Genomic DNA, 24,357 nt, shown 5'->3' with positions numbered 1-24,357 from the left:
CGCCCGAGCTCCAGCGTGCTGCCCCGGTCGCCGCCCGCCATGGCCCGCGCTGCCCTGCTCCTCAAGCTGTCCACGCTCCTCGCCGCCGCCACTGCAGGCGGAGATGTCCCGCCCGGCAAAATCGGTGCGGGAAGAACGCGGTGGGGGGCTATGTTGGGGACGGCTGGGCGGGAAAAGGGTTCGCAGCTGGCTGGGGGTAGGGGAGGGCAGCTGGGCAAGGGAGGAGACCTCAGGAGAGTAGCTGGGTGACGGAGAGGCGAGGGACTAGGACTGGGCGAAAAGGGGGACCGCAGTAAGGAAGGTGTCGATGGGGAGGATGGGATGGGCATGTAAAGAGGGTAAAGAGGGCACCTGGGACAGTAAAGAAGCGTGGGCAGGACTGGTCACTGATCTCGCCCGGAGGTGCAGGGTCACTGAGCTTCTGACATGTATGTGGCTCTTGACTAGGCGTCCGTATGACAGAACAGGAACTGGATAGCATTCACAAAGGTCTATTCAGGGCTGTCTGTAGCAGGCATCGTGCTGTAGTTCCTGCTTGGACCAGAGACCTCACAATACGGGAAGTCTGTTCTAAGGTTGAGAAAGTACCGAGCACACAGATGAAGGACTTCACCAGGCTTTGCCAGCTTGCCAGGGCTTCCTAGAATTAACATCTAAGCCAAAACTTCCGGTCGATAGGAAACCACGGAGACAGAACAGTAGATCGACTAGATTTGCTAGATGAGAGAATGGGGATTCTTTTTTTTTTCCCCCACGTTGTTGATGATCTAACCCAGGGACCCCAGCGCACTAGACAAGTGCTCTACCGCAAAGCTACACTCCCAGCCCCATAGCAGTCATTTTTCTTTGTTTATTAGTTGTGCCATTTCTGCAATATTTCATTTGAAACTGTCAAACACAGAGCAAAGTTGAAAGAATTTTACACTGATCATGCATATACCTACTACCTAGATTTTGCTGCTCATTGCTACTCACTTTATCTCATACTTATCACATGTTCTGGCCATCTGTGAATCCATCTTACAATTTTTTTATGAATTCCAGTTATTCAGAGCAGAACAAGTGCCATGCCAAGCTTCCCTTTAGCTTTCTTGATTTTCCTCAGTCCTGTGACAGGAGCGTCTGTCCACCCTACCCCAAAGGAGAATGAGGAGCTTCCCATCAGGGTGACTTAATCCTTAGGCTCCAGCTGGATCCAATCTGAACTCCTCAGAGTGGCATCTGGACCCTTCAAGCCCACCTATAAATTTCCACACGCTGCCCCTCTCATGCTGTTCTTTGCAGATCGTGCAGTTCCTCTCATTGGTCCAACTAATTGTCCTCTCGGGTCCTAGTCCAAAGGTTTTTTGTTTGTTTTTTTTTTCCCTTGTATCCCCACACTCTCTCAAGCGGAATGTATAGCTCCTTCCTCAGGATTCCCTGGAGCTCTGTTGTCACACTTTGGCACAGGTTGTGATAGCTGACTTGCATGGATGCCCCCTGGCTACCTGGGCTCCTGGGCACAGAAGCTCTATTTGGCTCATCTTCGATTCCCAGCACATCTTACTATAGATCTAGATAGCTGTCAGTCATGTGTGTTGGGTGAGCTGGTCCACAGTGAAGTGATGTCTTCTGCTTCTCTACACCCCTTGTGTGCCTTCTAGGCTTTGAAATATCAGTATCTCTAGGAACCATGGGTGTTTTACAAATGAAGAGGAGGATAAAAGAGGAGTTAAAAAAAACAAATAAAAGGGGGCATTCTTGGAACTGACTTTGGGAATACTGAGAAAGAGGAAGTGGCTATTTTTTCAACCTGCAACAAATACTTTATGAACTCCACTACCTGTGAGGACCTAGGGACATGGTGACCCTGTTCTCTCTGGGTCCTTAAATAGACCATTTGAATATTGTGTGGCAAGGCTAGGCCAGGGGTAAGCAGACTGTGCTGCCTGTATACACAGAAGGAAGCCCTGAATGCGTTAGGAGGGTCAAGCAAGCCAAGCTAAAGATGATAGATATGGGCCATAGAAGTCAGCAAGGTGCAGGGTCTCAGAGGATGCCTGACAAGAGGGGAGACTCAGGCAAAGGCCAGGCTCATGCCTGAGCCTTTGGGTAAGGACATGCACTGCATAGTGGAAGAAGGCTAGACAGACAAGGAGGTGGAGTACTGGGAGAGGAGGGCAGGGAGTAGAAAGGGAAGTGGAGGCTGATTATAAGAACATGGTGTTCTCTGAAGGTTACCTGCCATTTCTTTATTTTTTTGTTGTGTATTTATTTATTTTGTACTGGGAATTGAACCCAGGGCACTTAACCACTGAGCCACGTCCCAGCCTCCCTTTCTCTCTCTCTCTCTCTCTCTCTCTCTCTCTCTCTCTCTCTCTATATATATATATATATATATATATATATATAGAGAGAGAGAGAGAGAGAGAGAGAGAGAGAGAGAGAGAAGGTGTTGTTAAGTTGCTTAGGGCCCCACTAAGTTGCTGAGGCTGGCTTCAAACTTAAGATCCTCCTGCCTCAGCCTCCTGAGCCACTGGGATTATAGACGTATGCCACCACACCCAGCTATCTGCCACTTCTTGATTAGAGATGTGGTCTTAGGATCCAACATAAGTCCAGTAAGGACAAATGATACCAGGTTTAGCTCACTTCCTTTTTGGATAGGGTTACTGGACTGTCAGGTGAGAGGAAAGCAGTATTTCCAATACATGGTGGGCACAGTCTTGGGTTAGGTGACAACCCAGTTCAGTTGCTTCGTGACTGGTCTACTCTTCTCACACAGGACTATTTAATGATTAGTGTTTGTCTAGACAGTGGTTCCTGACCACCTCTGAGCTCTGTCCAGCGAAATGTTTTTATCAGTGACTTAGATTACGATGCAAACGAACTTGGTTTGCAAATAATGGGAAGGCAGAGGAGGTGTAGTAAAGATGGTGAATGATAAGACCCAAAAGAGACCTCAACAAACAGTAACTGTAATAAAGAGTGTCCAAAGATAAGGAGCAGCCTGTCTTAGGGTACATTCCAATCTTGGCAAATACAGACATAGAAATGATTTACATGTCAGGTGGTAGGTTGGACTTAGACCAAGGGTTGGCAAACATTTTCCAGTAAAAGGCCAGAGAGCTTTGTGGTCCATTATAGTCTCCGTTGCAACTATTCAGCTCTGTCTAGCATGAAAATAACCGGAGACAATATATAAAAGAAAAGGCTGGGCACAGTGGCACACACTTGTAGTCCCAGCACCTGGGAGGCTGACAGGGAAGAATCATTTGAGCCCACGAATCCAAGACCAGTCTAGGCAGCATAGCAAGAAGAAAAAAAAAAAGTGTGCCAATAAAAGATTGTTTATAAAAACAATCACCTGCTTGGATTTAACCTGCAGGCTAGAGTCTGCCAAGCCCTAGATTCAGGAGTGATTTCCAGACACTGACCCTCCCAACAGAACTAGTCAGTAAATATTGTCACCAGTCTATACAGAAATAAGGAAAATAGGGACAATGTAATACGTTTGGAGTAAGATTAAATTCATTCTCTTCAAACAACCCTCCTGAATTTGGAGATTCTTTCCTGCTCTTCTGCTGCTCAATTGTTTTTTCCTTTGTAACATGAGGGTAATAGGAGACTGCAGTTTTCAGCTCTGCTTGTTATTCAGACCTCTACTAAAAACTCAGGACTGTGAATTTCCAGTTTGAAATGTTACAAGCCTGTGAGGTGCAGGTGCTGGGGAACCTCAGTGCAGGAGGATGCAGAGGTGTGACCCCGGGCCCTCACCCCGTGCTCTATCTGTCCTACCCCCCCCCCCCGCCTGCTGGCAGCGGTGGTTGGTGCTGGGATCGGGGGCTCTGCTGTGGCCCATTTCCTCCAGCAGCACTTTGGACCCCGAGTGCAGATCGACGTGTACGAGAAGGGAACTGTGGGTGGCCGCCTGGCCACCATCTCAGTCAACAAGCAGCACTACGAGAGCGGAGCAGCCTCCTTCCACTCCTTGAGCCTGCACATGCAGGACTTCGTCAAGCTACTGGGTAAGTGCCAGGATCTGGGGCTTTAGCACCCCAGGGCTGGCAGCAGCCACCAGGCCCTTCCCAGACTGCCCAGACCTATGAGGCCCAATGGTCATATAGCCCAATCTCCTCATTTTACAGATGGAGCAGCTGAGACCAGAGAGGGGAAGGAACTTACCTGAGGTTACACAGTGAGTTAGTTTCAGAGCCGGGATTAGAACTCAGGTTTGACTCCCAGGCCAGTTTCTTTCCCTTTCAATTTGCTGCCTCTGAATTATTGTGATTATATCAGCCCCCCATGCTGGTACCTGCCAGCTATTTGGTACCCTTCTAGGTAATATGTAAGAATTACCTCACATCCTCCTTACCAGCCTGAGAGATGGGGGTGAGATCTTCCCCAAGAAAACTGAGGCTCCAAAGTTTTTAACTCCTCAACTAAAAGCACACAGCTAATAAATCAGGAAGCTGGGATTCAAACCCAGCAGCATCTGTGTCCAAACCACAAATGTACTTACTGTTTGACCCAGAAATTCCACTTATCAGAAGTGAACCTACAGGTGGTCCCACAGGTGTGTGGAATGGCACACACATGAGCCGATTCATTACGGCATTGTTTGCACTAGCAAAGATTGAAAATTTCATCTCTGCCCACCCACTGGGACCTACTAATTCACAATAATAAATACCTGATTGTGTAAGAACACAATTCAGTAGCCAGAATGGGAAGATCCTTTATACCCAGTTATAGAATAATCTCCAAGATATAATATGTTGTTAAGGTGCAGAACAGTGTGTATCATATGTGGTATGGGGAAGGAATTAAATCATGGCTATCTGCATATTTCCAAATCCAGTGCTTTGTAGGTTGTAGAGCACTGGACAGCTTGAAGGAGCTATGGCTGTCTCCATGTTACCTTGGTGCCCAGGACCCCATCTCAGCAAGCCCCGTGTCTCTCAGCCACTGGCACTCTGGGATGGCGTCTGTATTTTTCTTACATCTGAGTGGATTCCCATTTAAAAATATATAAAATGCTATATTCTTTTCCTAATTGACTAGGAAGGACAAACATTGTCCCATTGTATTTGTGTGCAGTTTATAGACACACAGCACAAAAGAACAAACCATGGTGCTCCTGTTTGTTTTAATGGAACCAGGCTTTTGCATTAAGAAGGCCCTGAATTTAAGCTTAAGGCACTGCCAGGCCTCCCAGGGGAGGGGGAGTGCCTTTGAAGGGGACCTGAGGGGCTCCTGGTTTCTGCAGGGCTGAGGCACCGTCGTGAGGTGGTGGGCAGGAGCGCCATCTTCGGCGGAGAGCATTTCGTCCTGGAGGAGACTGACTGGTACCTGCTGAACCTCTTCCGCCTGTGGTGGCACTATGGCATCAGTTTCCTGAGACTGCAGATGTGGGTGGAGGAGGTCATGGAGAAATTCATGAGGTAGGGCTGGGCCAAGCTGTGGGGAGGGCTTTCCAGGGGACCAAGGTGAAGAGCTCAGGAAATTAGCAGCTCAGCAGCTCAGCCACAGTGAAAAGGGAAAGGTACTGGTGGATTTAAAGGCCCAGCATGATTCAGTGCAGGCTTTCAGCAAGCCCTCATCCTGAGGAGTGGCCTCTTGGAGCAGGGCTGGTGCCTCTGGCATTGTTACTTGAGCCCATATTCTTTCCTGCTGCTAAATCAATTGGAGCATGGATTGAAATTCAGTCACCTACCAAGGGCCAAAGTGGGATGTGCATAAGTGAAGCCACTGGTGGAAGACAGCATGGAGCCACAGGAAGTGGGGGTACCTGAAAAGACAGGTCAGCAGAGGGAGGCAGTCAGCATGCTTCTGCAGTCCCCTGTGGTCAGTCATGGGAGGATGTCACCCCATGGGCTAAGTCTTCCAATTTTTCAGGAAGGGAGCTGGAAATCCAGAGTTATACATGAAGTCTCTCAGCTTTTCAATGTTTGCCACGAATTCATCTTGTAAGCCAAATTTAACAAATCTGCAGGCCATGTGCAGCCCAGGGCCACTCATTTGCAAAGTTTACTATCCCTAGTTTTTCCATCTAGAACAAATACCTCTCTTCACCACTTCTCTCCTCCTTGGGCACCAGTTCCTCCCCATCACCTTCAGGTATGGAGGACAAGTGGTCTGTGCCCAATAAGTATACCATACATCAAGCATCCACATAGAGTCCCCAAGGCCTCCTGCAGGCTCTCCCTGTTCCCTACCTCCTCCCCCTACAGAGATCGTCCCTCCACCATCATCATCCCCCTCTTCAGTGTCAGATGCTCAAGCATGGCCACATGGCCCCCTTCCCTGCTCTCTGGCCCTCCCCCATCCTCTTCCATTCCGTAACTACTTGGATATGGCATTTCTCCCTTATATTCTCCAGATGTCCCCCACAGCTTATGTCCTTGAGTCTCATTTTTTCTTTCTTATTCTTTTCTCCCTTGTTAATTTTATTTGAACCTACAATGTTGACTTCTCCCTGTTATGGGAGATGACTGCTACCTGCCAGCTCTAGTTTCCCCTTCAGTTACAGACCCACATTTCCATCTGCTCTGGACACCTTTATCTTTTGTCCTGTTAGCAACCCAACACAGCATGTTTACAAAGCAGCGCTAGAATGGGCAACATTTCAAAGGCCAGCTGGTCTAGAAATCCATAGGCAGATGTTTCCAGTCCATGCTAGTCCTTGGGATTGGGTGAATGAGCCATACCATGTGAGCTCGAGTTACTGGGAGTTCTGTCGGATGAAGACAAAGGAGAGGACAGTATTGACAGGAGGCTGCTGACATCAGGTCCAACATGATCTTAGAAGCCAGGGCAGAGTGGAAACTAGTAGAAGACCCCGCTCCACATCCGGGGATGTATCAGTGTGGACAGGTCATGGCCACTGCCTGCAGTCCTGTGGACTGACCTCAGGGGAGTGGGATATAATTGTGTTCAACAGAACTGTGGCTTGAAGCCACATCTAGTGGGAATACTTGCCTTTGTCTCCGTGCCATTCCTCTAGGACAGGCCCAGCACAACCAAAAAATAGGCCAAAAGGAACATAATCAGCCTCCTTTCTCACCTCTCTGGAGGTAGAGGAGGAGGCAGATCCCTGGTGGGCCTTCTGGGTCCACAGATACCCAGTGGCAGGTGATCAGCCAGAAAGCCTTTCTGCAGAGGACTGCAGCTCCTTGTGTCCTCTAGGATCTACAAGTACCAGGCCCATGGCTATGCCTTTTCGGGTGTTGAGGAGCTGCTCTACTCGCTAGGAGAGTCTGCCTTTGTCAACATGACCCAGCGCTCTGTGGCCGAGTCCCTGCTTCAGGTGGGCGTCACCCAGCGCTTTATCGACGATGTTGTCTCTGCGGTCCTCCGGGCCAGCTATGGACAGTCAGCAGCCATGCCCGCCTTTGCTGGTGAGTGTCCAGCCCCTCAGCCTGCCCATCCGCCCTCCCCCTGCCCATAGTGCCCAGATTGAGCTGTGGTCCCCGTAAGAGCCTTACATTTATCCAGCTCATTACCCTTGCCTTCGTACTTGGTTGCCCAATTCTTGTTTGATTCTGGCTCATTCCTCCAAGTTGGCAAGACGGTATTCACATCACTTTATAGAAGGTAAAAGCAAAACTTAGAGGCAGGTCCAGTATGTACCCACCATTCCTGATTTCCTGCTAATACTTTTTCAGATGTGTAAATATTAGAGCTGAGGTGATATTTTGCTGTCCACAGTTTGGTTTTGAGGAGTACCCTGTTGAGGCCTCTGTGCTCCTGGCTGTTGAGCCATTAGTGCACCTAATCTTCCCAGCTCCTTACTGGGGTGGGTAGGCAGGTACAAACCCACCATCCTCCTGCTTGGACCCAAGAATAAAGAACATAGGCTTCACAAGGGCAGGATTCATGCCCTCTTTTGCTCACTGATACATCCCAGATACTTAGAACAGTGCCCGGACCATGCTAGGCACTTAGTGCACTTTTGTTGAATAAGTGAATAAAAAGGTGTGGATTGGCAGGCAACCTCCCATGAGCCCAGGATCCTTTTTCTCTTGCTTCTTCCCAGCCTTCGGGACCTGCCTCAGTGTCCCCTCAGTATTTCTCTCTCAGTCTTGTAGTACCTCGTGCATATCCTTCATAGCATATTTGTATTGAGATGTAACTTACACATGATACAATTTACCCACTTTAAAATATACAATTCCATGGGTTTTAGTACAGCTATAGAGTTGTGCAACCATTACCATAATTTTAGGGCATTTCATCACTACAGAAGAAACCCCCTACCTTTGACAACCACAAATTTCTTGTTTTTCTGGATATGCTGATTTGGGGGCATTCTTTAGCAACAGAACTGTACACTTTTGGAAATGGCTCTTTTTTTTTTTTTTTTTTTTTGATGGTGCTGGGGATTGAACCCAGGTCCTTGTGCATGAGAGGCAAGCACTCTACCAACTGAGCTATATCTGCAGCCCTGGAAGTCACTCTTTTATGTTCTCACTTCATAGCATTGTGAACTTGGCTGTATTATTTGTTTTTTATCTCCCTGTGCCCGTGGTTGGGAGGAGTCTTTCCCTGGCAGGGAGATCTAGGGAGAACAGTGCTAGCCTCTCTAGACTCACTCGCCACCCTTCTCATTTTGCCCAGGAGCCATGTCGCTAGCCAGTGCCCAAGGCAGCCTGTGGTCAGTGGAAGGAGGCAACAAGCTGGTGTGTTCTGGTTTGCTGAAGCTCACCAAGGCCAATGTGATCCATGCCACAGTGACCTCTGTGACCCTGCACAGTACAGGTGAGTAAGAGGGCAGGAGGCATGGCCACAGCATTCCTAGCCAGCTGCTACTCCTGCACCTCAACCCTGGGCTGTGTGCTCTGCCAGGGAGTACTTTTGAAAAAGCAGTGGGAAGCCCCATTGACGCTAGAGGGCGCTTTTGCCCTGATTCAAATGTCAGAGCCAGGAAGCTGAGTCTTCCATCAATCCAGCCTGTTCCTTTGACCAAGGAAGACTGACAGTCTTTACAGACTCTCTCAGCCAGTCAGCAGCAGAACCAGAGAAGGAACTTGGGCCCCCCTGATTCCAAATCAAGTGCTCACCCTGCAACTGTACCAGTATGAAGAGAGATGGGACAGCCCCGCTCCCTCCTTTCCCACCTTAAGATCTGGCTCCCAGATGGGAGATCAGTGGTTAGAAGACAAGGAAGAAGTTGACTTTGGTGCTGTCTTCTCTTTCCTTCCAGAAGGAAAAGCCTTGTACCAGGTGGGGTATGAGAGTGAACTGGGCAGTGGATCCGACTTCTACGACATCGTGGTCATCGCCACCCCCCTGCACCTGGACAACAGCAGCAGCAACTTCACCTTTGAAGGCTTCAACCCACCCATTGATGATGTCCAGGGCTCCTTTCAGCCCACTGTCATCTCCTTGGTCCATGGCTACCTCAACTCTTCCTACTTCGGCTTCCCTGACCCAAAGCTTTTCCCCTTTGCTAACATTCTTACCACAGATTTCCCCAACTTCTTCTGCACTCTGGATAACATCTGCCCCGTCAACATCTCCTCTAGCTTCCGGAGGAAGCAGCCTCAGGAGGCAGCTGTTTGGCGAGTTCAATCTCCCAAGCCTCTCTTTCGGACCCAGCTGAAGACCCTCTTCCGTTCCTATTACTCAGTCCAGACAGCTGAGTGGCAAGCGCACCCCCTCTATGGCTCCCGCACCACCCTCCCAAGGTTCGCACTCCATGACCAACTCTTCTACCTCAGCGCCCTGGAGTGGGCGGCCAGCTCTGTGGAGGTGATGGCTGTAGCTGCAAAGAATGTGGCCTTGCTGGCTTACAACCGCTGGTACCAGGACCTGGACAAGATTGACCAGAAGGATTTAATGCACAAGGTCAAGACTGAGCTGTGAGGACCCCAGGGAGAGCCCAGGAACTTCTGCACCACAGTGAAGATGGTCACACCCATGACAGCCCAGGACCGACAGCCACATTCCCTGACAAGCTGCTCTTTTGACCCCTTATGTATTTTTTCCCTCCAGTGTGGGTCCAGGTGATCCACCACCTGCTATCTATCTTAAGGACCTTTACAGTTTTGAGGGAGAGGATAACAAAAGGGAAGGGAATTCAAGCCAGTGTACTTGTCTTATTTATTTATTATTTTTTAAGGAGAAATAAAAAATCATCTTCTCAAGCTGCTTCTAACTTGGTTTTCTAGCTAGGAACCAGGATGACTATGGAATATAAGGCAGAAAACTCTTGAGTATGAATTTTTTTAATTCCACTACCTACTCCCAAAATGTACAATCATTTGAGGCAACCTACAGTAAAACATTTACCACCCAGTAGTTACTAGAGAATAGAAGGGAAGATCAGAAAACCTAAGAAGTTATAATAGCTCCTGTTTGCTCTGGGCCTGATGGATGGGAAGTACCTAGTTCAGAATTTTCTTAGATACCATCTCCAAGCCTCTCAACAACATTGCACATTTTAGGAGATGGCTGGTAGGACCTGAAGAAATGTTTACCCCAGCACTGCCATTGGTATAGCTCTGAGCTTCCTGGCAACCAGTGGGAAAAGAAACAAACTAAGCTACAGGAAGAGGGGAGCTTTTCCTTGGTATCTGTAGGAACTGAGCATTCTGGTTTTTATGCAAGGGTTCAAGGGTATTATGGCATCTGTCTTGCAAAGAAGAGAAGTCCTCAGATGGTGGAGGGCAGATATTCCTCACTCCCAGACCTTCATCTCAGCAGAGGAAAAGAAGGTTATCGGACAGAGTTGTTCAGAGATTAATCTGGTACTTTCCCCTCTAACTTCAGAGGACAGGACAATTGTGCTTTGCCTTTTCTACAAATCAGTAGAGTTTTGTGTGGTTTTTTGTTTGTTTGTTGTTGTTATTTTGGTTTGGTTTTTGGTTTTTTGGTGTAGCGGGGGTGGGGGAGAGACTGGGGATTGAACCCAGAGGCACTCAACCACTGAGCCACATCCCCAGCCTTTTTAAAATATTTTTTTTAGAGACAGGGTCTCACTAAGTTGCTTAGGGCCTGCCTAAGTTTCTGAGACTGGCTTTGAATTCATGATCTTCCTACCTCAGCCTCCTGAGCCACTGGGATTATAGGCATGTGCCACCATGCCTGGGTTTTTTGCTTTTTTGAGAAAGTAAAATCTTTATTCTCTTTGGATCAGTGTCTTTCTGTAAAAGGAAGAGAATATAGGAATGGAGCCCTAGGCACCCTGCAAGCATGGTCCATGGGCCAACCACCACATCTGAATCTCCTGGAGAAGGGAAGGGAGCTTGGCAAGGTGTCCCACCCAGACTTGCTAAACCAGGCTTCGGGGAGAAGCCTGGATGCCCAAAGGAAACATCTCTGCCAAATGATGCTATGTTAATACTGTGGCTTTCCTAACAGAAACAGTCCCCAGAGGTCATCCAGCTAACTTTCCTCTCTTTGCAGAGACGAAGATAAAAGCCCAAAGTGAGAAAGTAACTTGTCGAGGTCTCCTTGGACACAGAACAACTCAAATCTGAACTCCGTCCTGTTAACTGAGTTCAACATGAGGCAAAATACCATTCCAGATGAGGTGCCCAAACTGGCTGTGAGGTTGTTTCCACTATGTCAGCGCGGTGGTAATGGCAGTGAAAAAGATGGAGACTTTAAAGTAAAAGTGGCATTCATTCACTGCTTATTACAGACATCATGACACCTCACTAAGAAGGCTTTGGTTGAAGTAGTAGAATACTGAATTCAAACTCTGAAGCAATAAAGATGGTATTGGGTATGACCTGAATGGCAGGCACACAGAATTGCTATCCCCAGCCCTGTTACTTCTCTCACAGCCCAAAATGGCTGCTGGCAGCTCCCTAGGTGAAAAGTTCTTTTTCTACAACCACTAAACCCAATTCCAGGCTCTGGGCCAGTTGGACCACCCCTGAACCAATTCCTGTGGCCAGGGGAGTGCCAAATGCTGATTGGCTTAGGACCTAGATACCAGACCATTCACTGTGACACAGGAGATAAAATTAAGCTGAATCCGAATGTTTATTATCCGAGTGTTTGGGTTGGAGGGATGGAGAGAGCCACAATGTCAGCCACATGCTGACATCTCGAGTCCAGTGATATGGCATCTTTTTGTTTTGTTTTGGTAACAGAGATTGAACTCAGGGGTACTCAACCACTGGGCCACATCCCCAGCCCTACTTTGTGTTTTATTTAGAGACAGGGTCTCATTGAGTTGCTTAGCACCTCAATGTTGCTGAGGCTGGCTTTGAACTTGCGATTCTCCTGTCTCAGCCTCCCAAACCGCTGAGATTACAGGCATGCAACCACCGTGCCTGGCTGACATGGCATTTTGTGATGGCCTTTGCTTGAAAAGAAGATGGCGTAAACTGTCATGGTGTAATTTATAACTGGTATCAGGCCAGGGGAAACACAAAACATATCCCTAATAATCACCCTTCCCTTGTGTCCCTAGGGAAGTACGTGCACAGACAATACAAATGGGGACCGTAACATGTGATCCTCAGTCCTCAGCTGGGGCTTTGGCTGCTTGCCCAAGCACGACTGCAGTGGAACTGGCTGTCCTTCAGAAACCTCCTTCACCTGAGAGGCAGGACCAGACAGTTCAGAACCTAAGTCAGCCAAAATACCCACGCTGCCTGCTTCCCCAAGCCCAGGCCTGAAAGTTGGATCTCCTGTCTCCCTTCCTTGCATACAAGGAAGAAAAGACAGATTCCAGAAAGGGGAACAAAAACCAACAACAAGTCTTTGTCCCAGGGCACCCCACCATCAGCAGCAGCCTTCTCATACCAGAATAGAAGCCCCCAAAGGCCCACAGACTCCTAGGGAAAAAATAGAGCATTTGTAGAGAGCCCTACAACCACCCTCATCCTCAGTAGTCTCTGATGTGTGTAGTGTACTTTGCATTTAAAACCCTTCACAAGAACTCCCCCTCCTAGAGTTGGTGACCTAAGCAACATTTCAGCACTCTGTGGGAAGCAAGGGACCACTGTACTGTGTGAAGGGTAGAATTGGGGGGTGCAAGTAGAGAGGTAAGGGACACCTTTGTGTTCCAACCATCACCAAGAAGCATTTGAGGGAGCTAGCGGCAGATCTTGGGCTCCCCCTGGAGGCCTCTATGCGTTAATTCTCCAAGCGCTGCACCCCTATTGTGCTCTGGGCACTGTGGAGTTGGGGAGCGTGTTGGAGGTGCAACATTGAACAGACAAGTGAATTGCCCACCTCATGGAGCGGAAGTTTCTCACTAGCAAGTGGAGAAACAGGATAGACTCAGTCCAATGAGGGTTCTGGAGTGCCTGGTGGATCTACTTCACTGAGTTCCCTACTGCTGCCTTTAAACCAGGAACTGGTTTTAAAGCTCATGATGCCAGGCTTCCAAGTTGCAGAATGGGAAAAAAAAAAAACTGGAAATCCCTAAATCCCATCCATTCATTCACAGATGAGGAACCAGAAGCCCCCAAACATGTAAAGGTTATCATCCATGTATAACGGGCATTTTTGAGCATCTCCATATTTCTGATGCTCTAGTGGAGGATAGGTCCTCACCAGGAAAAAGGGACTTCCTTCCCAAATCCCTATATCCCTAGGCTACCTTGGTCTCCCAGGACTAAAAAGCAACCCTGCTGGAGCTCAGCTCTTCCCACACCCTCACCCTACCTCCAAAAAGGCCTTAGAAGCTTGTGCCTTTCATGTGGGGCTGAAGTCTTAAGACCTGGAATACACAGGACTGGGAGTGGGGCATAGGACCAGGGATGAAGCTCAGTGATAGAGCAATGCTTTAGCATGCGAGGCCCTGGGTTTGAACACCAGTAGGAAGAAGGAGGAGGAGGAAGAGGAGGAGGAGGAAGATGAGAAGGAGGAGGAGGAGGAGGAGGAGAGAAAAGAAAAAAAAAAGAGCCATTTATGGGGGCCTTAGAGTCAAGCAACCCCAAGGAAGGAGACAACTCTGCTGAAGGGATCGGCTCAGCTGGCACATGAAATCTATTTTCCATGTGTCTGGAACCAGGCCTAAGCTTCTTGGAGTAATTTTAACCAGTATCCACTCTAGAACAATACCAAAAAAGGTAAGTTACTTACCACCCCAGACAGACACATACCTAACCATTTGGTTTTTCATGAGTTAGACCCTTGAAAACACTCAGCACTGGGGCTACTTTAAGCAGTAAAGCTAGGAAACCAAGAACAGGATTCCTACAGAGGCTGTTGGTCTTTACACTGAAGTTAATTCTAAAGTGCTAACTCTTCTTACCCTCAGAAAATAGCTCAAGCCCCTCAGCTGTCTTGGAGGGAGAGTATTTTTAGACACTTGGACAGCTGAGTTGGGATTTGCTGCAGGGGTTAGAGGGCCAGGGGGAGGATTGAATTGCTAGGGGCTAAAGGGGGAAACATGGGGTTAGCTGGAGGGGCAAGAGCCAGCATGGGCAAGGAGGGCCATGCCACATTTTTTGATCAGTAAAGTGTCTTGATAAAAGCCAGGAGTTCCCAAAGTGTGGTCCCGGACCAGAGGCAGCAGCAGCACCTGGAAACCACTATACTACAAAGAAAAAGAAACCATTGCATAAAAATGAAAAATATCCAGTTCCCACCTAAATCAGGACCTCTAGGTGTGGAGCCCAACAGTCTGCTTCAACAAGCCTTCCAGGGGATTCTGAGACTTGTGAAAGTTTGAGAACCAGCAAACTGTCTAAACGAATGTGATGTGCACAGAGCTGGGTGAAAGAATGACCCGCATTGACTCCGCCCCACTCCTGACAGTTTCTTCAAAGCCAGGGATCCCAGCCCAGACAACAGTATAGACACACATGAAAATTTTAAGGGGTCATTGGCCCATGTTGAAAATGCCTAGTCTTTGGCAACCTGAAGGCCCTTTGGGGGCCCTAAGTCTGATCTGCAGAAAAATCTCAGAACTGAGAGATATCTTATGAATCATCTAATAACCAGGCAAGGACTGGCCTCCCAACCTCCTTGAGAGGCCCAGCCCTAGCTTGATGCTTCCAGGGTGCAGAGCTCACCACTTCAAAATACTCATTTTTCAGGATCCTGAGTGACTTGGATAGAATCAGCTATTAATTCCTATATGGGTTTATGTCTACCAAGTTCCAATAATATGGGTGGAATACAGGCTTATAATCCTGAAAGGAAGCATGTTACTGTCCTAAGTGATAGAGATGAAGGCAGTTTTGTTGTTGTTGTTGTTGTTGTTTTGGGTTTTGTTTATATATATATATATATATATATATATATATATATATATATATATATATATTTTTTTTTTTTTTTAAATACTGGTGACTGAACCCAAGGAACACTTTACCACTAAGCTTTATCCCCAGCCCTCAATTTTTTTTTTTTTTTTTTTTTTTTTTTTTTTTTTTTTTTTTTTGAGACAGGGTCTAGCTAAGTTGCTTAGACCTTGCTGAATTGCTGAGGCTGGCTGGTACTTGGGATCCTCCTGCCTCAGCCTCAGCTTACAGGCAAGTGCCACCAGGTCCAGCTTGAATGAAGTGTTTAATAGCCTATCTCAGAGTTAAAAGAGTCAGAGTGACGGCAAATCCTCCTTTATACTGAACGGAAGTGGGCCTCCGGGGATGGCCAAGCCCCATCCCACTTTGGGCTTCAGAGCCGCAAGCAGCAAACCCAAAGTCTTGCTTTACAGAGGACAGCATTTACTCTTCATCAGCCTTGCAGTCGCGGGGTGCAGGGAGGCGGTCTTCAGCAGCCGGCCTGCCTTCTGATGCCGAAGGTTCAGAAGATGCAGGTGCAGCCTACGGCTATGGTCTCCATGACCGCGCGCTGGCGACAGGGCCCGGTTCGCGGGGGTGGCGGGCAGAGGCGCCGGCGCACCGGCACTTGGCTGAACACGGGCACGCTCACCATGCTGCGGTCCTCCTGCATGGTGAAGGGGTTCACGCAGCCCAGACACAGGCAACGGGCCTCGGGCAGGTCCGCGGGGATGCGGCTGGGGTCGTGGTTGATGCTACGGGGAGCGAGCAGGCAGAGCTCAAGGTGAAGGTGCGGTCACAAATGAGCAAATGACGTCCCTCCCCAAGCCCCGACCTTCGCTTTTAGTTGTTGCTGCTTTTTGTTTGTTTGGGTAATAAGGATTGAACCCAGGGGTGCTTTGCCACTGAGCTACATCCCCAGCCCTTTATTTTATTTTTAATTTTGAGACAAAGACTTGCCAAATTGCTGAGGCTAGCCTTGAACATGCAATCTTCCTGTCTCAGCCTCCAGTCGCTGAAATTAAAAGCTGCCACGGTGCCTTCCTGGCCCTAACCAAAGTTTTGATTTCTACAGCAAGACTGTGCTGCGCTGGAAGGAAGGGTGGTAATCAACTCATGTTTCTGGTGAGGAAAATGAATCTGCCATCAGGAAGGAAGGCAAGCCTCGGTCCTAGAAGCTATCCAGTTCAAGGTCACCAATCACCCGCTGCCTTAAACCCAGCAAAATGCCCATCCCTGTACTATAGTGTGCCCTGAGTACCACGGAGAGGCCTAAGAGCCCTCCTCTGCTTACCCATCCTATTTTTATATTTGGGAGGAACTTACAGAAATAAAATGGGAACACATTGATGTGACTTTCCAGCAGAAGAGAAGTCAGGGCAGCTGAGTACACTTTAGGCTCCATCTCCACTCATTTAACACATTTTACAGATTCGCCATGTGAGCGATTCTGTCCTGAGCTTTTAAAATATTATTTGAATAAAACAAATGAGCCCCTTCCTGGTGCTCTCATGGAACCTAGCGGAACTTGCTGGAACTTTCCTCTGTACCTTAGTTGTTGCCTTCATTAAGCGGGGATGGGGGATGGGTGAACTAGACCTATGAACATTCGGCACCAGCATCACCTTATTATGCTTGGGACCTTGTTAGAAATAAGGAACCCCTTGAACCAGAGCCTGCATTTCTACAAGCTCCCTGATTGGTTCATGGGCCCAGTAAATTGAGGGAAGCCACCAGGCTCTGGAGGATCCTTACTGACCTGCCCAATAGTCCCATTCCAGGATTGCACTGTCCAATACTGTAGCCAGTGGCCACAGTACATTGGCTATAATGTATTGCACTGTCCAATACTGTAGCCACTGGCCACAGTACAATGCATGGCCAACATACACTGACATTAATCAGAATTAGTTCTTCAGTCTCACTGGCCACATTTCAATTGTTCAGTAGCCACCTGAGGCCAGTGGCTACCATATGAGATTTTTTTTTTACCATCACTGAAGTCCAGAGTGCTATCCTAGGGTCTCAGGAGATAAGCCGTGTGACTGAAGGGAGGACTCTTGAGAACCAGCCTGTTTCTTTATTTTCACTCAATACCTTTACGTGGTCCCTTCCATGTGCAGGCTCTGAGCTGGGAAGTGAAGCTCTAACCACGGTAAGAACCCAGGGCAGCAGGGTGGATTCCCGAGTCAAAACCTGGCTGTGAGTCCTACTCTATGTAGATAAATATACAGTACCGTGTTCTGGGCCTGAGTCCCGGACACTGCGACAAGCTGGGGCATGGAAGCCCTTAGGTGATCCTGGTTCAGGCATTAGGGAGGTCCCCGTTTGGCATGAGAGGTAGGCATGAACCCAGCCACCAACACAGCCACTGACAGTTGTGCACCAGGCACTATGCTGCTGGACAAAGTGACACTTGGGGAAGGCCTTGCAGGCACTTCAGCTGGGACAGTAAGGGCAGTGCTCTGCATGGATATGCATATAACAAGCCTGCAAAGTGGGTGCTACGATCATCTCTGCTACAGTTGGGGAAACTGAGCCCCGGAAAGACTAGAACTGGGCCAAAGCCTCACAGCGGGTGAGGGGCAGAGCCAGATTCAAACCCAGACTGCCGACTTCTGAACCCAAAGTTCTGACCGTCTCAATGACTGGGGTTGGCAAAGGCCCCCACCCTCCAATAGAAATATGGCCTGTAGGGGCTGGGGATGTGGCTCAAGCGGTAGCGCGCTCGCCTGGTGTGCATGCAGCCCAGGTTCGATCCTCAGCACCACATACCAACAAAGATGTTGTGTCCGCCGAGAACTAAAAAGAAATAAATATTTAAAAAAAAAAAAAAAAAAAGAAATATGGCCTGCCACTGCCGCCACCTACCTGTAGCCCCAGGGAGACAGGCTCCTCTTGTTGGACAGCCACAGCTGCAGGTCCACCTCGCACTTCCTCTTGGCTGGCTCCGAGCTGTTTCTGAGCTGGGCCACCATCTCTCCGAGGTTCCTCTCGTACTCCTCCATACGAGCATAGGGCTTCACCCGGGACACCAGGTCAAGTGGCATCTGGTGGGGCCCAGGCGCTAGGGTCCCAGGCCGCCCTTGTCCCTTCCTCTTGCCTTTGGGGTTCCTAGGCTGGCCAAGCCCCAGAAAGATGGAGATGACCAGAAGGAGCAGCTGGGGAGGAAGGCCACTGGTCAACATTGGGCGCACCATGTCTCTCTCTGGGGCAAGACTCAGGGCCCAGGGAGCGGAGATGGAAGACGAAAGGCTTCTGCAATGGGCCCCCTTCACCTACCATGCCCTGGCCTGGTCCCATGTTTGCGGGTGCTTGCTGTGCACCCCACTCCATGATGGGCACCAGTCACACCTCCCCCCATCTTGAAGTCCTAAAAATCGGGCACCTCGGAAAAATCTTCCCACCCATCCATTCTATCTGCAGCACTGTCCCGGCTTCCAGGACAGCTCCACAGCCCCCAGCTGGGCTTCCCAAACCCCCTCTGGTTCTTCCAACCAATTCTCCACATGTAGCCAAGGACAAATGCAAATTTAATAATGTCACCTCTCACTAGCACCATTCCCATTGCCCTTAGGAACTCCCAGGCCCCTCTCGGCTTCCTCTCATATTCCTGCTCCAGCCCCAGTTTTCCATCTCTTGTTCTAGCCTTGTTCCCTCCTGCCACAGGCACTTTGCACAGGCCTCTATCTACAGAGTTCTGCCTCTTCCCTTCACCTTCTAAACCCCTTTGCACCCTCACGTGTGGGACCTAGTGTCACCGCCCCGGGGATGCCTCTGGACTTCCTTGGCTCTCATAATCCATGAGTCACTTGCATGACTGTCATCTTACAATTGTATGTGTGACATTTTTATATGTTGGGCCTCCACTGAGCACAGACTCTCCAAGGCACTATGTCAGTCTGGTCCTTTGCATCTGTGGTGCTAGGAACTTAGGTATGAGTGAATGGATGACACCACCACCCCTACCCTGGGTGACAGTCCTGGAGGAATGACAGTGCTAGTGTCAATTGGAGGAACCAGCCTATGCAGAGGTGACTGGAAAAAAGCAGGGCTCCTCTCAGCTTGTGCCAGAGCAGCAGGCCTACCAAGCTTTCCTGGGCAGGGGACTCAGGGGAGGCTTGTGACATGGGCAGAGCGAGTCTCAGTCTTCCAGGGAGAGGAGCACGAGAGAGGTCTGAGCTGGTTAAGAGCTTTGCTGAAAGGAAACAGGCTGGAGGAGAGTGGGTGGGAGGAAGAGGGCAGGGGTGAACTGGGGGAGATGCACCAGTCCCAGGCTAGGGCTCCCGCGGGCCTCTTCTCAAAGACCCCTGTGTGACCGGCCCTGCCCTGCCCCACTCATGGCCACCCTGGCCTTCTGCTGCCCACTTTCCCTCCCCAGGACCAGCACGTCAGAAAAGCCTGTCTCACGTGGAAGAACCAGGCTCCCCTGGAGGCCAGGGAGAAACAGGCCCTGGGAACCTGGGTGGGGCGCAGAGCTTCCAGAATAGACTGACTTCTAGGGAGTCTCGGCCCTGAATCTAGCCAGGCCCCACACATTCCCTGCAGCCCTCCCCCGGCTCACAGGACCCAGGCCAGATTCGCCCAGGCTACCCAACAAGGCTTGACCCTGGGGAACAAGTCTCAGCACAGACCCTCTTGGGGGACCCATTCTCTGGCACAAAATCTGCAAAAGAGGTTCAAGTCACTACATTCTTCTTTTTGGTTCTAGATTCTAGAGCAGAAAAATGTTTCTCTCATCTGAGCTCCTCGCGTGGCATTCTTAACTCTGGCTGTCCACCCAGAGAAACCCAGAGGAGACCCAAGGTCCCCCTCCCTCACTTTCCAGATGGGAAACAGAAACAGAAGGACTTGCCCAAGGTCACACAGGTCCCCTGGATCCCAGGCCTGGAAAAAACCCCAGTGACTAGGTTTGCCAGGATCTCCCCAGATGCCCCTGCCTGAAAGAGCGTCAGTGTGGAGGAGCCGAACCCTAAGCAGGAGTCGGAGTTGCCAGCCATGCCTGCAGGCTCTGAGACCAGCTCTGTTTCTCTCTCATCCTGGAGGGGAGGACAGAGGGAGAGCTCACCTCCACAGAGTCCAAGCCAAACACAGGCAGTCATTAATCAATAGGAAAGAAATACTAAAGCACTCAGGCCCTACGGGGTGGGGGTGGGGCTGGGGAGCGATACGTACCAGGTTGTGTGGCCAGTCCATCCCGGGCTGTCGGCGGCCTGCAGCTGCTACCCGCCTGGAACCCCAGATGCCGCTGTGGAGAGAATGGCAGCAACAGGACTGAGCGCAGCAATTATAGCTCTACAGGGGGCTGCTGGGGGAGTGGGTGGGTGGGCTCATCATCAGCTGGAGCCTTGGGCCCCCAGCTGGCTGGGTCTAGCGCAGGGCAGGCAGTGAGGTGTGTGGGGGCAGGCCAGGCACTGGGCTGAGGTGCCCAGGAGCTGTTGACCAAGGGACAATGCCCTGTGTGTCTGGCGGGGCTCTGGCTGGTGGCACCTCCGCCTGTGGCCTGCGGCTGGCCGCCAGGCCAGCACCCACAAGGCCAGCTGAGACAATCAGCTTCGTTTGCTTTGGGGATGGCAAGGGGGTGAGGGTGGAGGAGGGATGGGCTGCCGGTTGGTCAAGAAAGCAAATGTTCTCAGAGAGAGTGCTGGCCATACGTCCCCGGGAAACCGCCCCAGGCTCTCAGCCTCTGCCAGCCTCGGGTGCTGGGGAAACTGAGGCCTGCTCAAAGAAGGGATCTGCCCAGTGTCACATGGTGAGTTGGAGGGAATAAGCTGGGGTTTGTGCCTGGTTCTGGTCTGGAACTCTATCCCTCACTCCTCGCTGTTTGGGGATGTTTTCTGCACAACTCCAGCCTGCTGTGAATGTGTTTCTGAGACTGGGTGCTTCGCTCAGGCCGGTGGCAGATCCACGAGGACTTTATGGTCGATCAACTGGCCTTCCTAATGCAGCACTCCCCTCACATGTACAAGGTCTCCACTTCTGGGCCTTCCCTGTGTGGCTGCTTGGGAGGCCCCCTTCTCTCTCAACCTCATTCCACTTTTATGTAAAATGGGGATTATGCCCAGGGAGAGACAGTAACCTGGAGATTCCTCCCTGAAATCATTCTGAGCCTCAGTTCCCACATCTCTGAAATGGGAATAATCATAGCATCCAGCCCTTGAGGCTTCCAGAAGGAATAAATGAAATGATCCATGTTAAATAGCTGGCACAGAGCCTGGCACATAGTAAGTGCTCAATAAAAATATTTTTTAAAAATTTTTTTAGTTGTAGATGGACACAGTATCTTTATTTTATTGGTTTTTATTTTTATGTGGTGCCAGGGATCAAACCCAGTGCCTCACGCATGTTAGGCAAACGCTCTACCACTGAGCCACAACCCAGGCCCCTCAATAAAAATTTTATTATAAAGTGATTTTATATCTACGATTATAAACATTAGCTCTTCTGATTAGCATTAGAGCTGACATGGTTTTTATTACTTGACCAACAGCCTTCGGTCCCTGAAGCCCACCCTCTTGGCTGAGAGAGCTCAAGCCCTCCCAGACTCAGGCCACAATTTCATGAGCTCAGGTGACCCCAGAGTCCCCAGGCCCTGGACTCACATGCCAAGGTCTCTCACCTGGAAGGAATGGGCCAGCCGAATGTGAGCGAGCAAGTGAACCCACACAGAGAGGCGCGGGGGGTGGCGAAGAGCAGGGGAGGGCTGCCAGGACAGACCGCCAGCACTGCCCTGTCTTGCTGAGGACTCATCTTGGCCATTTACAGGAATTGGCAAGGGGAAGAAGGCAGGGCGAGAAGCGCTCCTGAATGTCACAAGATTAATCTGTCCAGGGCAGGTTTCCACAGCATAACTGAGAAGCTGGCTGGGGCTCGAGCCCTTCGAGAGATACCACCATATTTGGTCAAATACTAGACAGGGCTCTGTTCTGCCGCTGGAAACTCCAGAGGGAGGGGGATTCTGAAAGCATCTCCTTGGGCAACAAGGGCCACCCACCCCCAGCCCTGGTTGTCCCAACCCCTCTGCCACTGTCCTTTGGGCAAGTGAAAGGAATAGGCTGAGGAGACCAATGGGCCATCCTGGTTGTATTCTTTACTACCCTTCTCAGGGCCCCGTGAGCATGCAGCTCCGAGACCCCTCCCGTGTCCACGTAAGGGTAGGGACATTGAAAGATGGGGGTTCCTCTGCAGTTCATGACTCCTGAAGCCCCCGTCTCCTTACCTGCTGGCATACACAGCCCTTACTTCTGCCTTCCAAAGCCAGGATCCAGCAGCCTCCCCAGCGGCCAGCTGCAGTGTTAATGTTCATAGAGATTCCAGGGTCGCAGCCCTGGAGAGTCTGACGTAGGAGACCCAGGAATCTGCAGTTCACCATGAGCCTGGTCTGGGAGCTCCAGGCATCCTCACCCTTCATCCAGCCCCTGCTACCCACTTCACTACAAGTGGGAAGGCCTTGCCCAGGATCACACGGTGTGCTGTGCTCATTTTATTCACTGTTCTCCCCTCTCAAGTTTATATCAAAGCCCTGGGCCAGGCTGGGCCTCCTTGTTGGTCTAGAGGGGGCCTGTCCTTCGGGGGGCGCAGACCCCTCATCATGGTTCCCAGACAGGTGCCCAGGACTATTGTTGGACTTCTCAGTCCTGGGCCATCGCAGGCCAGGGAAGAGCCTTCCCTCAGCCTTGGCTTTGAGAAACCACTGAAGGATCATCTTCCCTTAGAGAGGTCCTGAGTGTGAACATTGGCAGGCCGTGGGACCCAGCCCCCGAGGCCAGTGCCAGGCCTCACATGGGAGGCTAGGCTCCTTGCTCTTGAGGCACAGGAGGTGGACAGCACCTGCCAGGGAAGAATGGTGGTGAATGGGTGGGCAGTGGGTGTTCCTGAGAGACTGTTTTGCTGGAAACCTCACCAAGAGCAGTGCAGCACTCACCACCAGGTGGCGCCACCAGAAAGCCAGACAGCCCCAAAGAGAGCTGCAAACCCTAGAGGGACTTTCAAGCCAGCCACCCCTTCCCTGTAGCCTGGAGTGGGCCCTGGAGCTGAAAATGAGATGAGCTAGAGGGTAGGGGTCCTGTGCCTGCCTCTGGTTTCCTAGGGGTCCTTCTGCAGATGAGGACCAGCTCCCATGTCCGAGCAGGAAGGACCCGGCCAGCCAGGGTGCTTGCTGAGTGAGTAATCCTCTTTACTTTGAGCACCTACTATGTGCTAGGCGCTCCGTATTTGGCACTTGCACACTGTGATCTCCAGAAAATAACAGCTAGCAATGATAACCGTTGCTGCTTAACATCCATCTACTGTCTGCCAGGCCAGAGCTGACTCCTTCACGTGTGTTCTCTCTAAATCCTCCCCATGGCTCTGTCAGGGGACAGGTCCTAGTTCATCCCACAGTTATGACTTGGGTTGGAAACTGAGGTTCAGAAGCTTACTTAATCACTTGCCCAAAAAGTTCCAGAATATGCAAAGCAAGTTTGACCCTGCACATGTCATTCCCTGCCATGGGCACTGCCGCCAGAGAGCAGGATGTCCCACTGGTTCACTGGCCTTTGGGGATGATCAACCTCACACCAACATCCTCCAACACCCTTGGCTTCACCAAGCCCAAGGCCAAGTTAGAGTCCTGGAGAGTGGAGGGGAGTCTGACAGCTCCCAGATTGTGTACGCCTTTCTGGCATGTGGAAAGGACTCACTAAATACTTGGTACATTCAATCAAACCAGCTCTAATACCAGAAGATGATGCTGGGATGATGGGGGAGAGGCCAGAGCAGTGGAAGCTCAGAGGAGAAGGTGCAGCCCTGGTGGAGGTGGGGAGGCGCTCAGCATCCTCGGGTTAACAGACCTGAGTCTCAGTACTGTTCCTACCCCCTTCATAGCTGTGTGACCTTGGGAAAATTACTCTACTTCTCTCTTCTGCTCAGTGGAATTAATAACAACATGGTTCTTGGGGCTGGGGATGTAGCTCAGTGGTACAGCACCTGCCTAACGTATGTGAGGTTCAATCCCCAGCACCACCAAAAAAAAAAAAAAAATCAAATGCAAATACTCACAACTTGTTTCTCAGTTGATTATTGCAAGGGTCCAATGAGTTGATGCATGTTCAAGTACCTGGCAACAGTGAGTGCCCACTTTAATGGTGGCCTTGTCAGTGGCCTTTGAGGATGCTTCTGAAGGGTAAGATGCATCCTAGGTAGG

The 24,357-nt window shown here is 50.2% G+C and overlaps 2 protein-coding genes across 4 annotated transcripts; one reads left to right on the top strand and one right to left on the bottom strand.

Moving 5' to 3' along the window:
* On the top strand, positions 1–10,127 carry PCYOX1L (prenylcysteine oxidase 1 like). 2 transcript variants are annotated; one of them, XM_081284021.1, is made up of 6 exons: positions 1–124; positions 3,854–4,007; positions 5,249–5,423; positions 7,168–7,379; positions 8,599–8,739; positions 9,185–10,127. In XM_081284021.1, the coding sequence occupies exons 1-6, from the start codon at positions 104–106 to the stop codon at positions 9,844–9,846; spliced, it is 1,365 nt and encodes a 454-aa protein (XP_081140147.1). In that variant the 5' UTR covers positions 1–103; the 3' UTR covers positions 9,847–10,127. The 2 variants fall into 2 exon arrangements, with proteins under 2 accessions (XP_081140147.1, XP_081140146.1); XM_081284020.1 differs by having other exon boundaries at positions 3,801–4,007.
* A 5,220-nt stretch (positions 10,128–15,347) lies between these two features.
* Positions 15,348–22,522, bottom strand: IL17B (interleukin 17B). 2 transcript variants are annotated; one of them, XM_081278750.1, is made up of 4 exons: positions 21,793–22,475; positions 20,349–20,421; positions 18,045–18,334; positions 15,348–15,928 (listed from the first exon to the last, which is right to left on the bottom strand). In XM_081278750.1, exons 1-4 carry the CDS (start codon positions 21,930–21,932, stop codon positions 15,697–15,699), a joined length of 735 nt encoding a protein of 244 aa, XP_081134876.1. In that variant the 5' UTR covers positions 21,933–22,475; the 3' UTR covers positions 15,348–15,696. The 2 variants fall into 2 exon arrangements, with proteins under 2 accessions (XP_081134876.1, XP_081134877.1); XM_081278751.1 differs by having other exon boundaries at positions 15,349–15,928; positions 22,393–22,522.
* Between the last annotated feature and the right edge of the window lie 1,835 nt (positions 22,523–24,357).

Source organism: Spermophilus citellus (assembly GCF_964194105.1).
Source record: "Spermophilus citellus genome assembly, chromosome: 1".
Lineage (NCBI taxonomy): Eukaryota > Metazoa > Chordata > Mammalia > Rodentia > Sciuridae > Spermophilus > Spermophilus citellus.
Note: the sequence above shows the minus strand (reverse complement) of the source record. Positions and strands in the feature narration are given on the sequence as shown.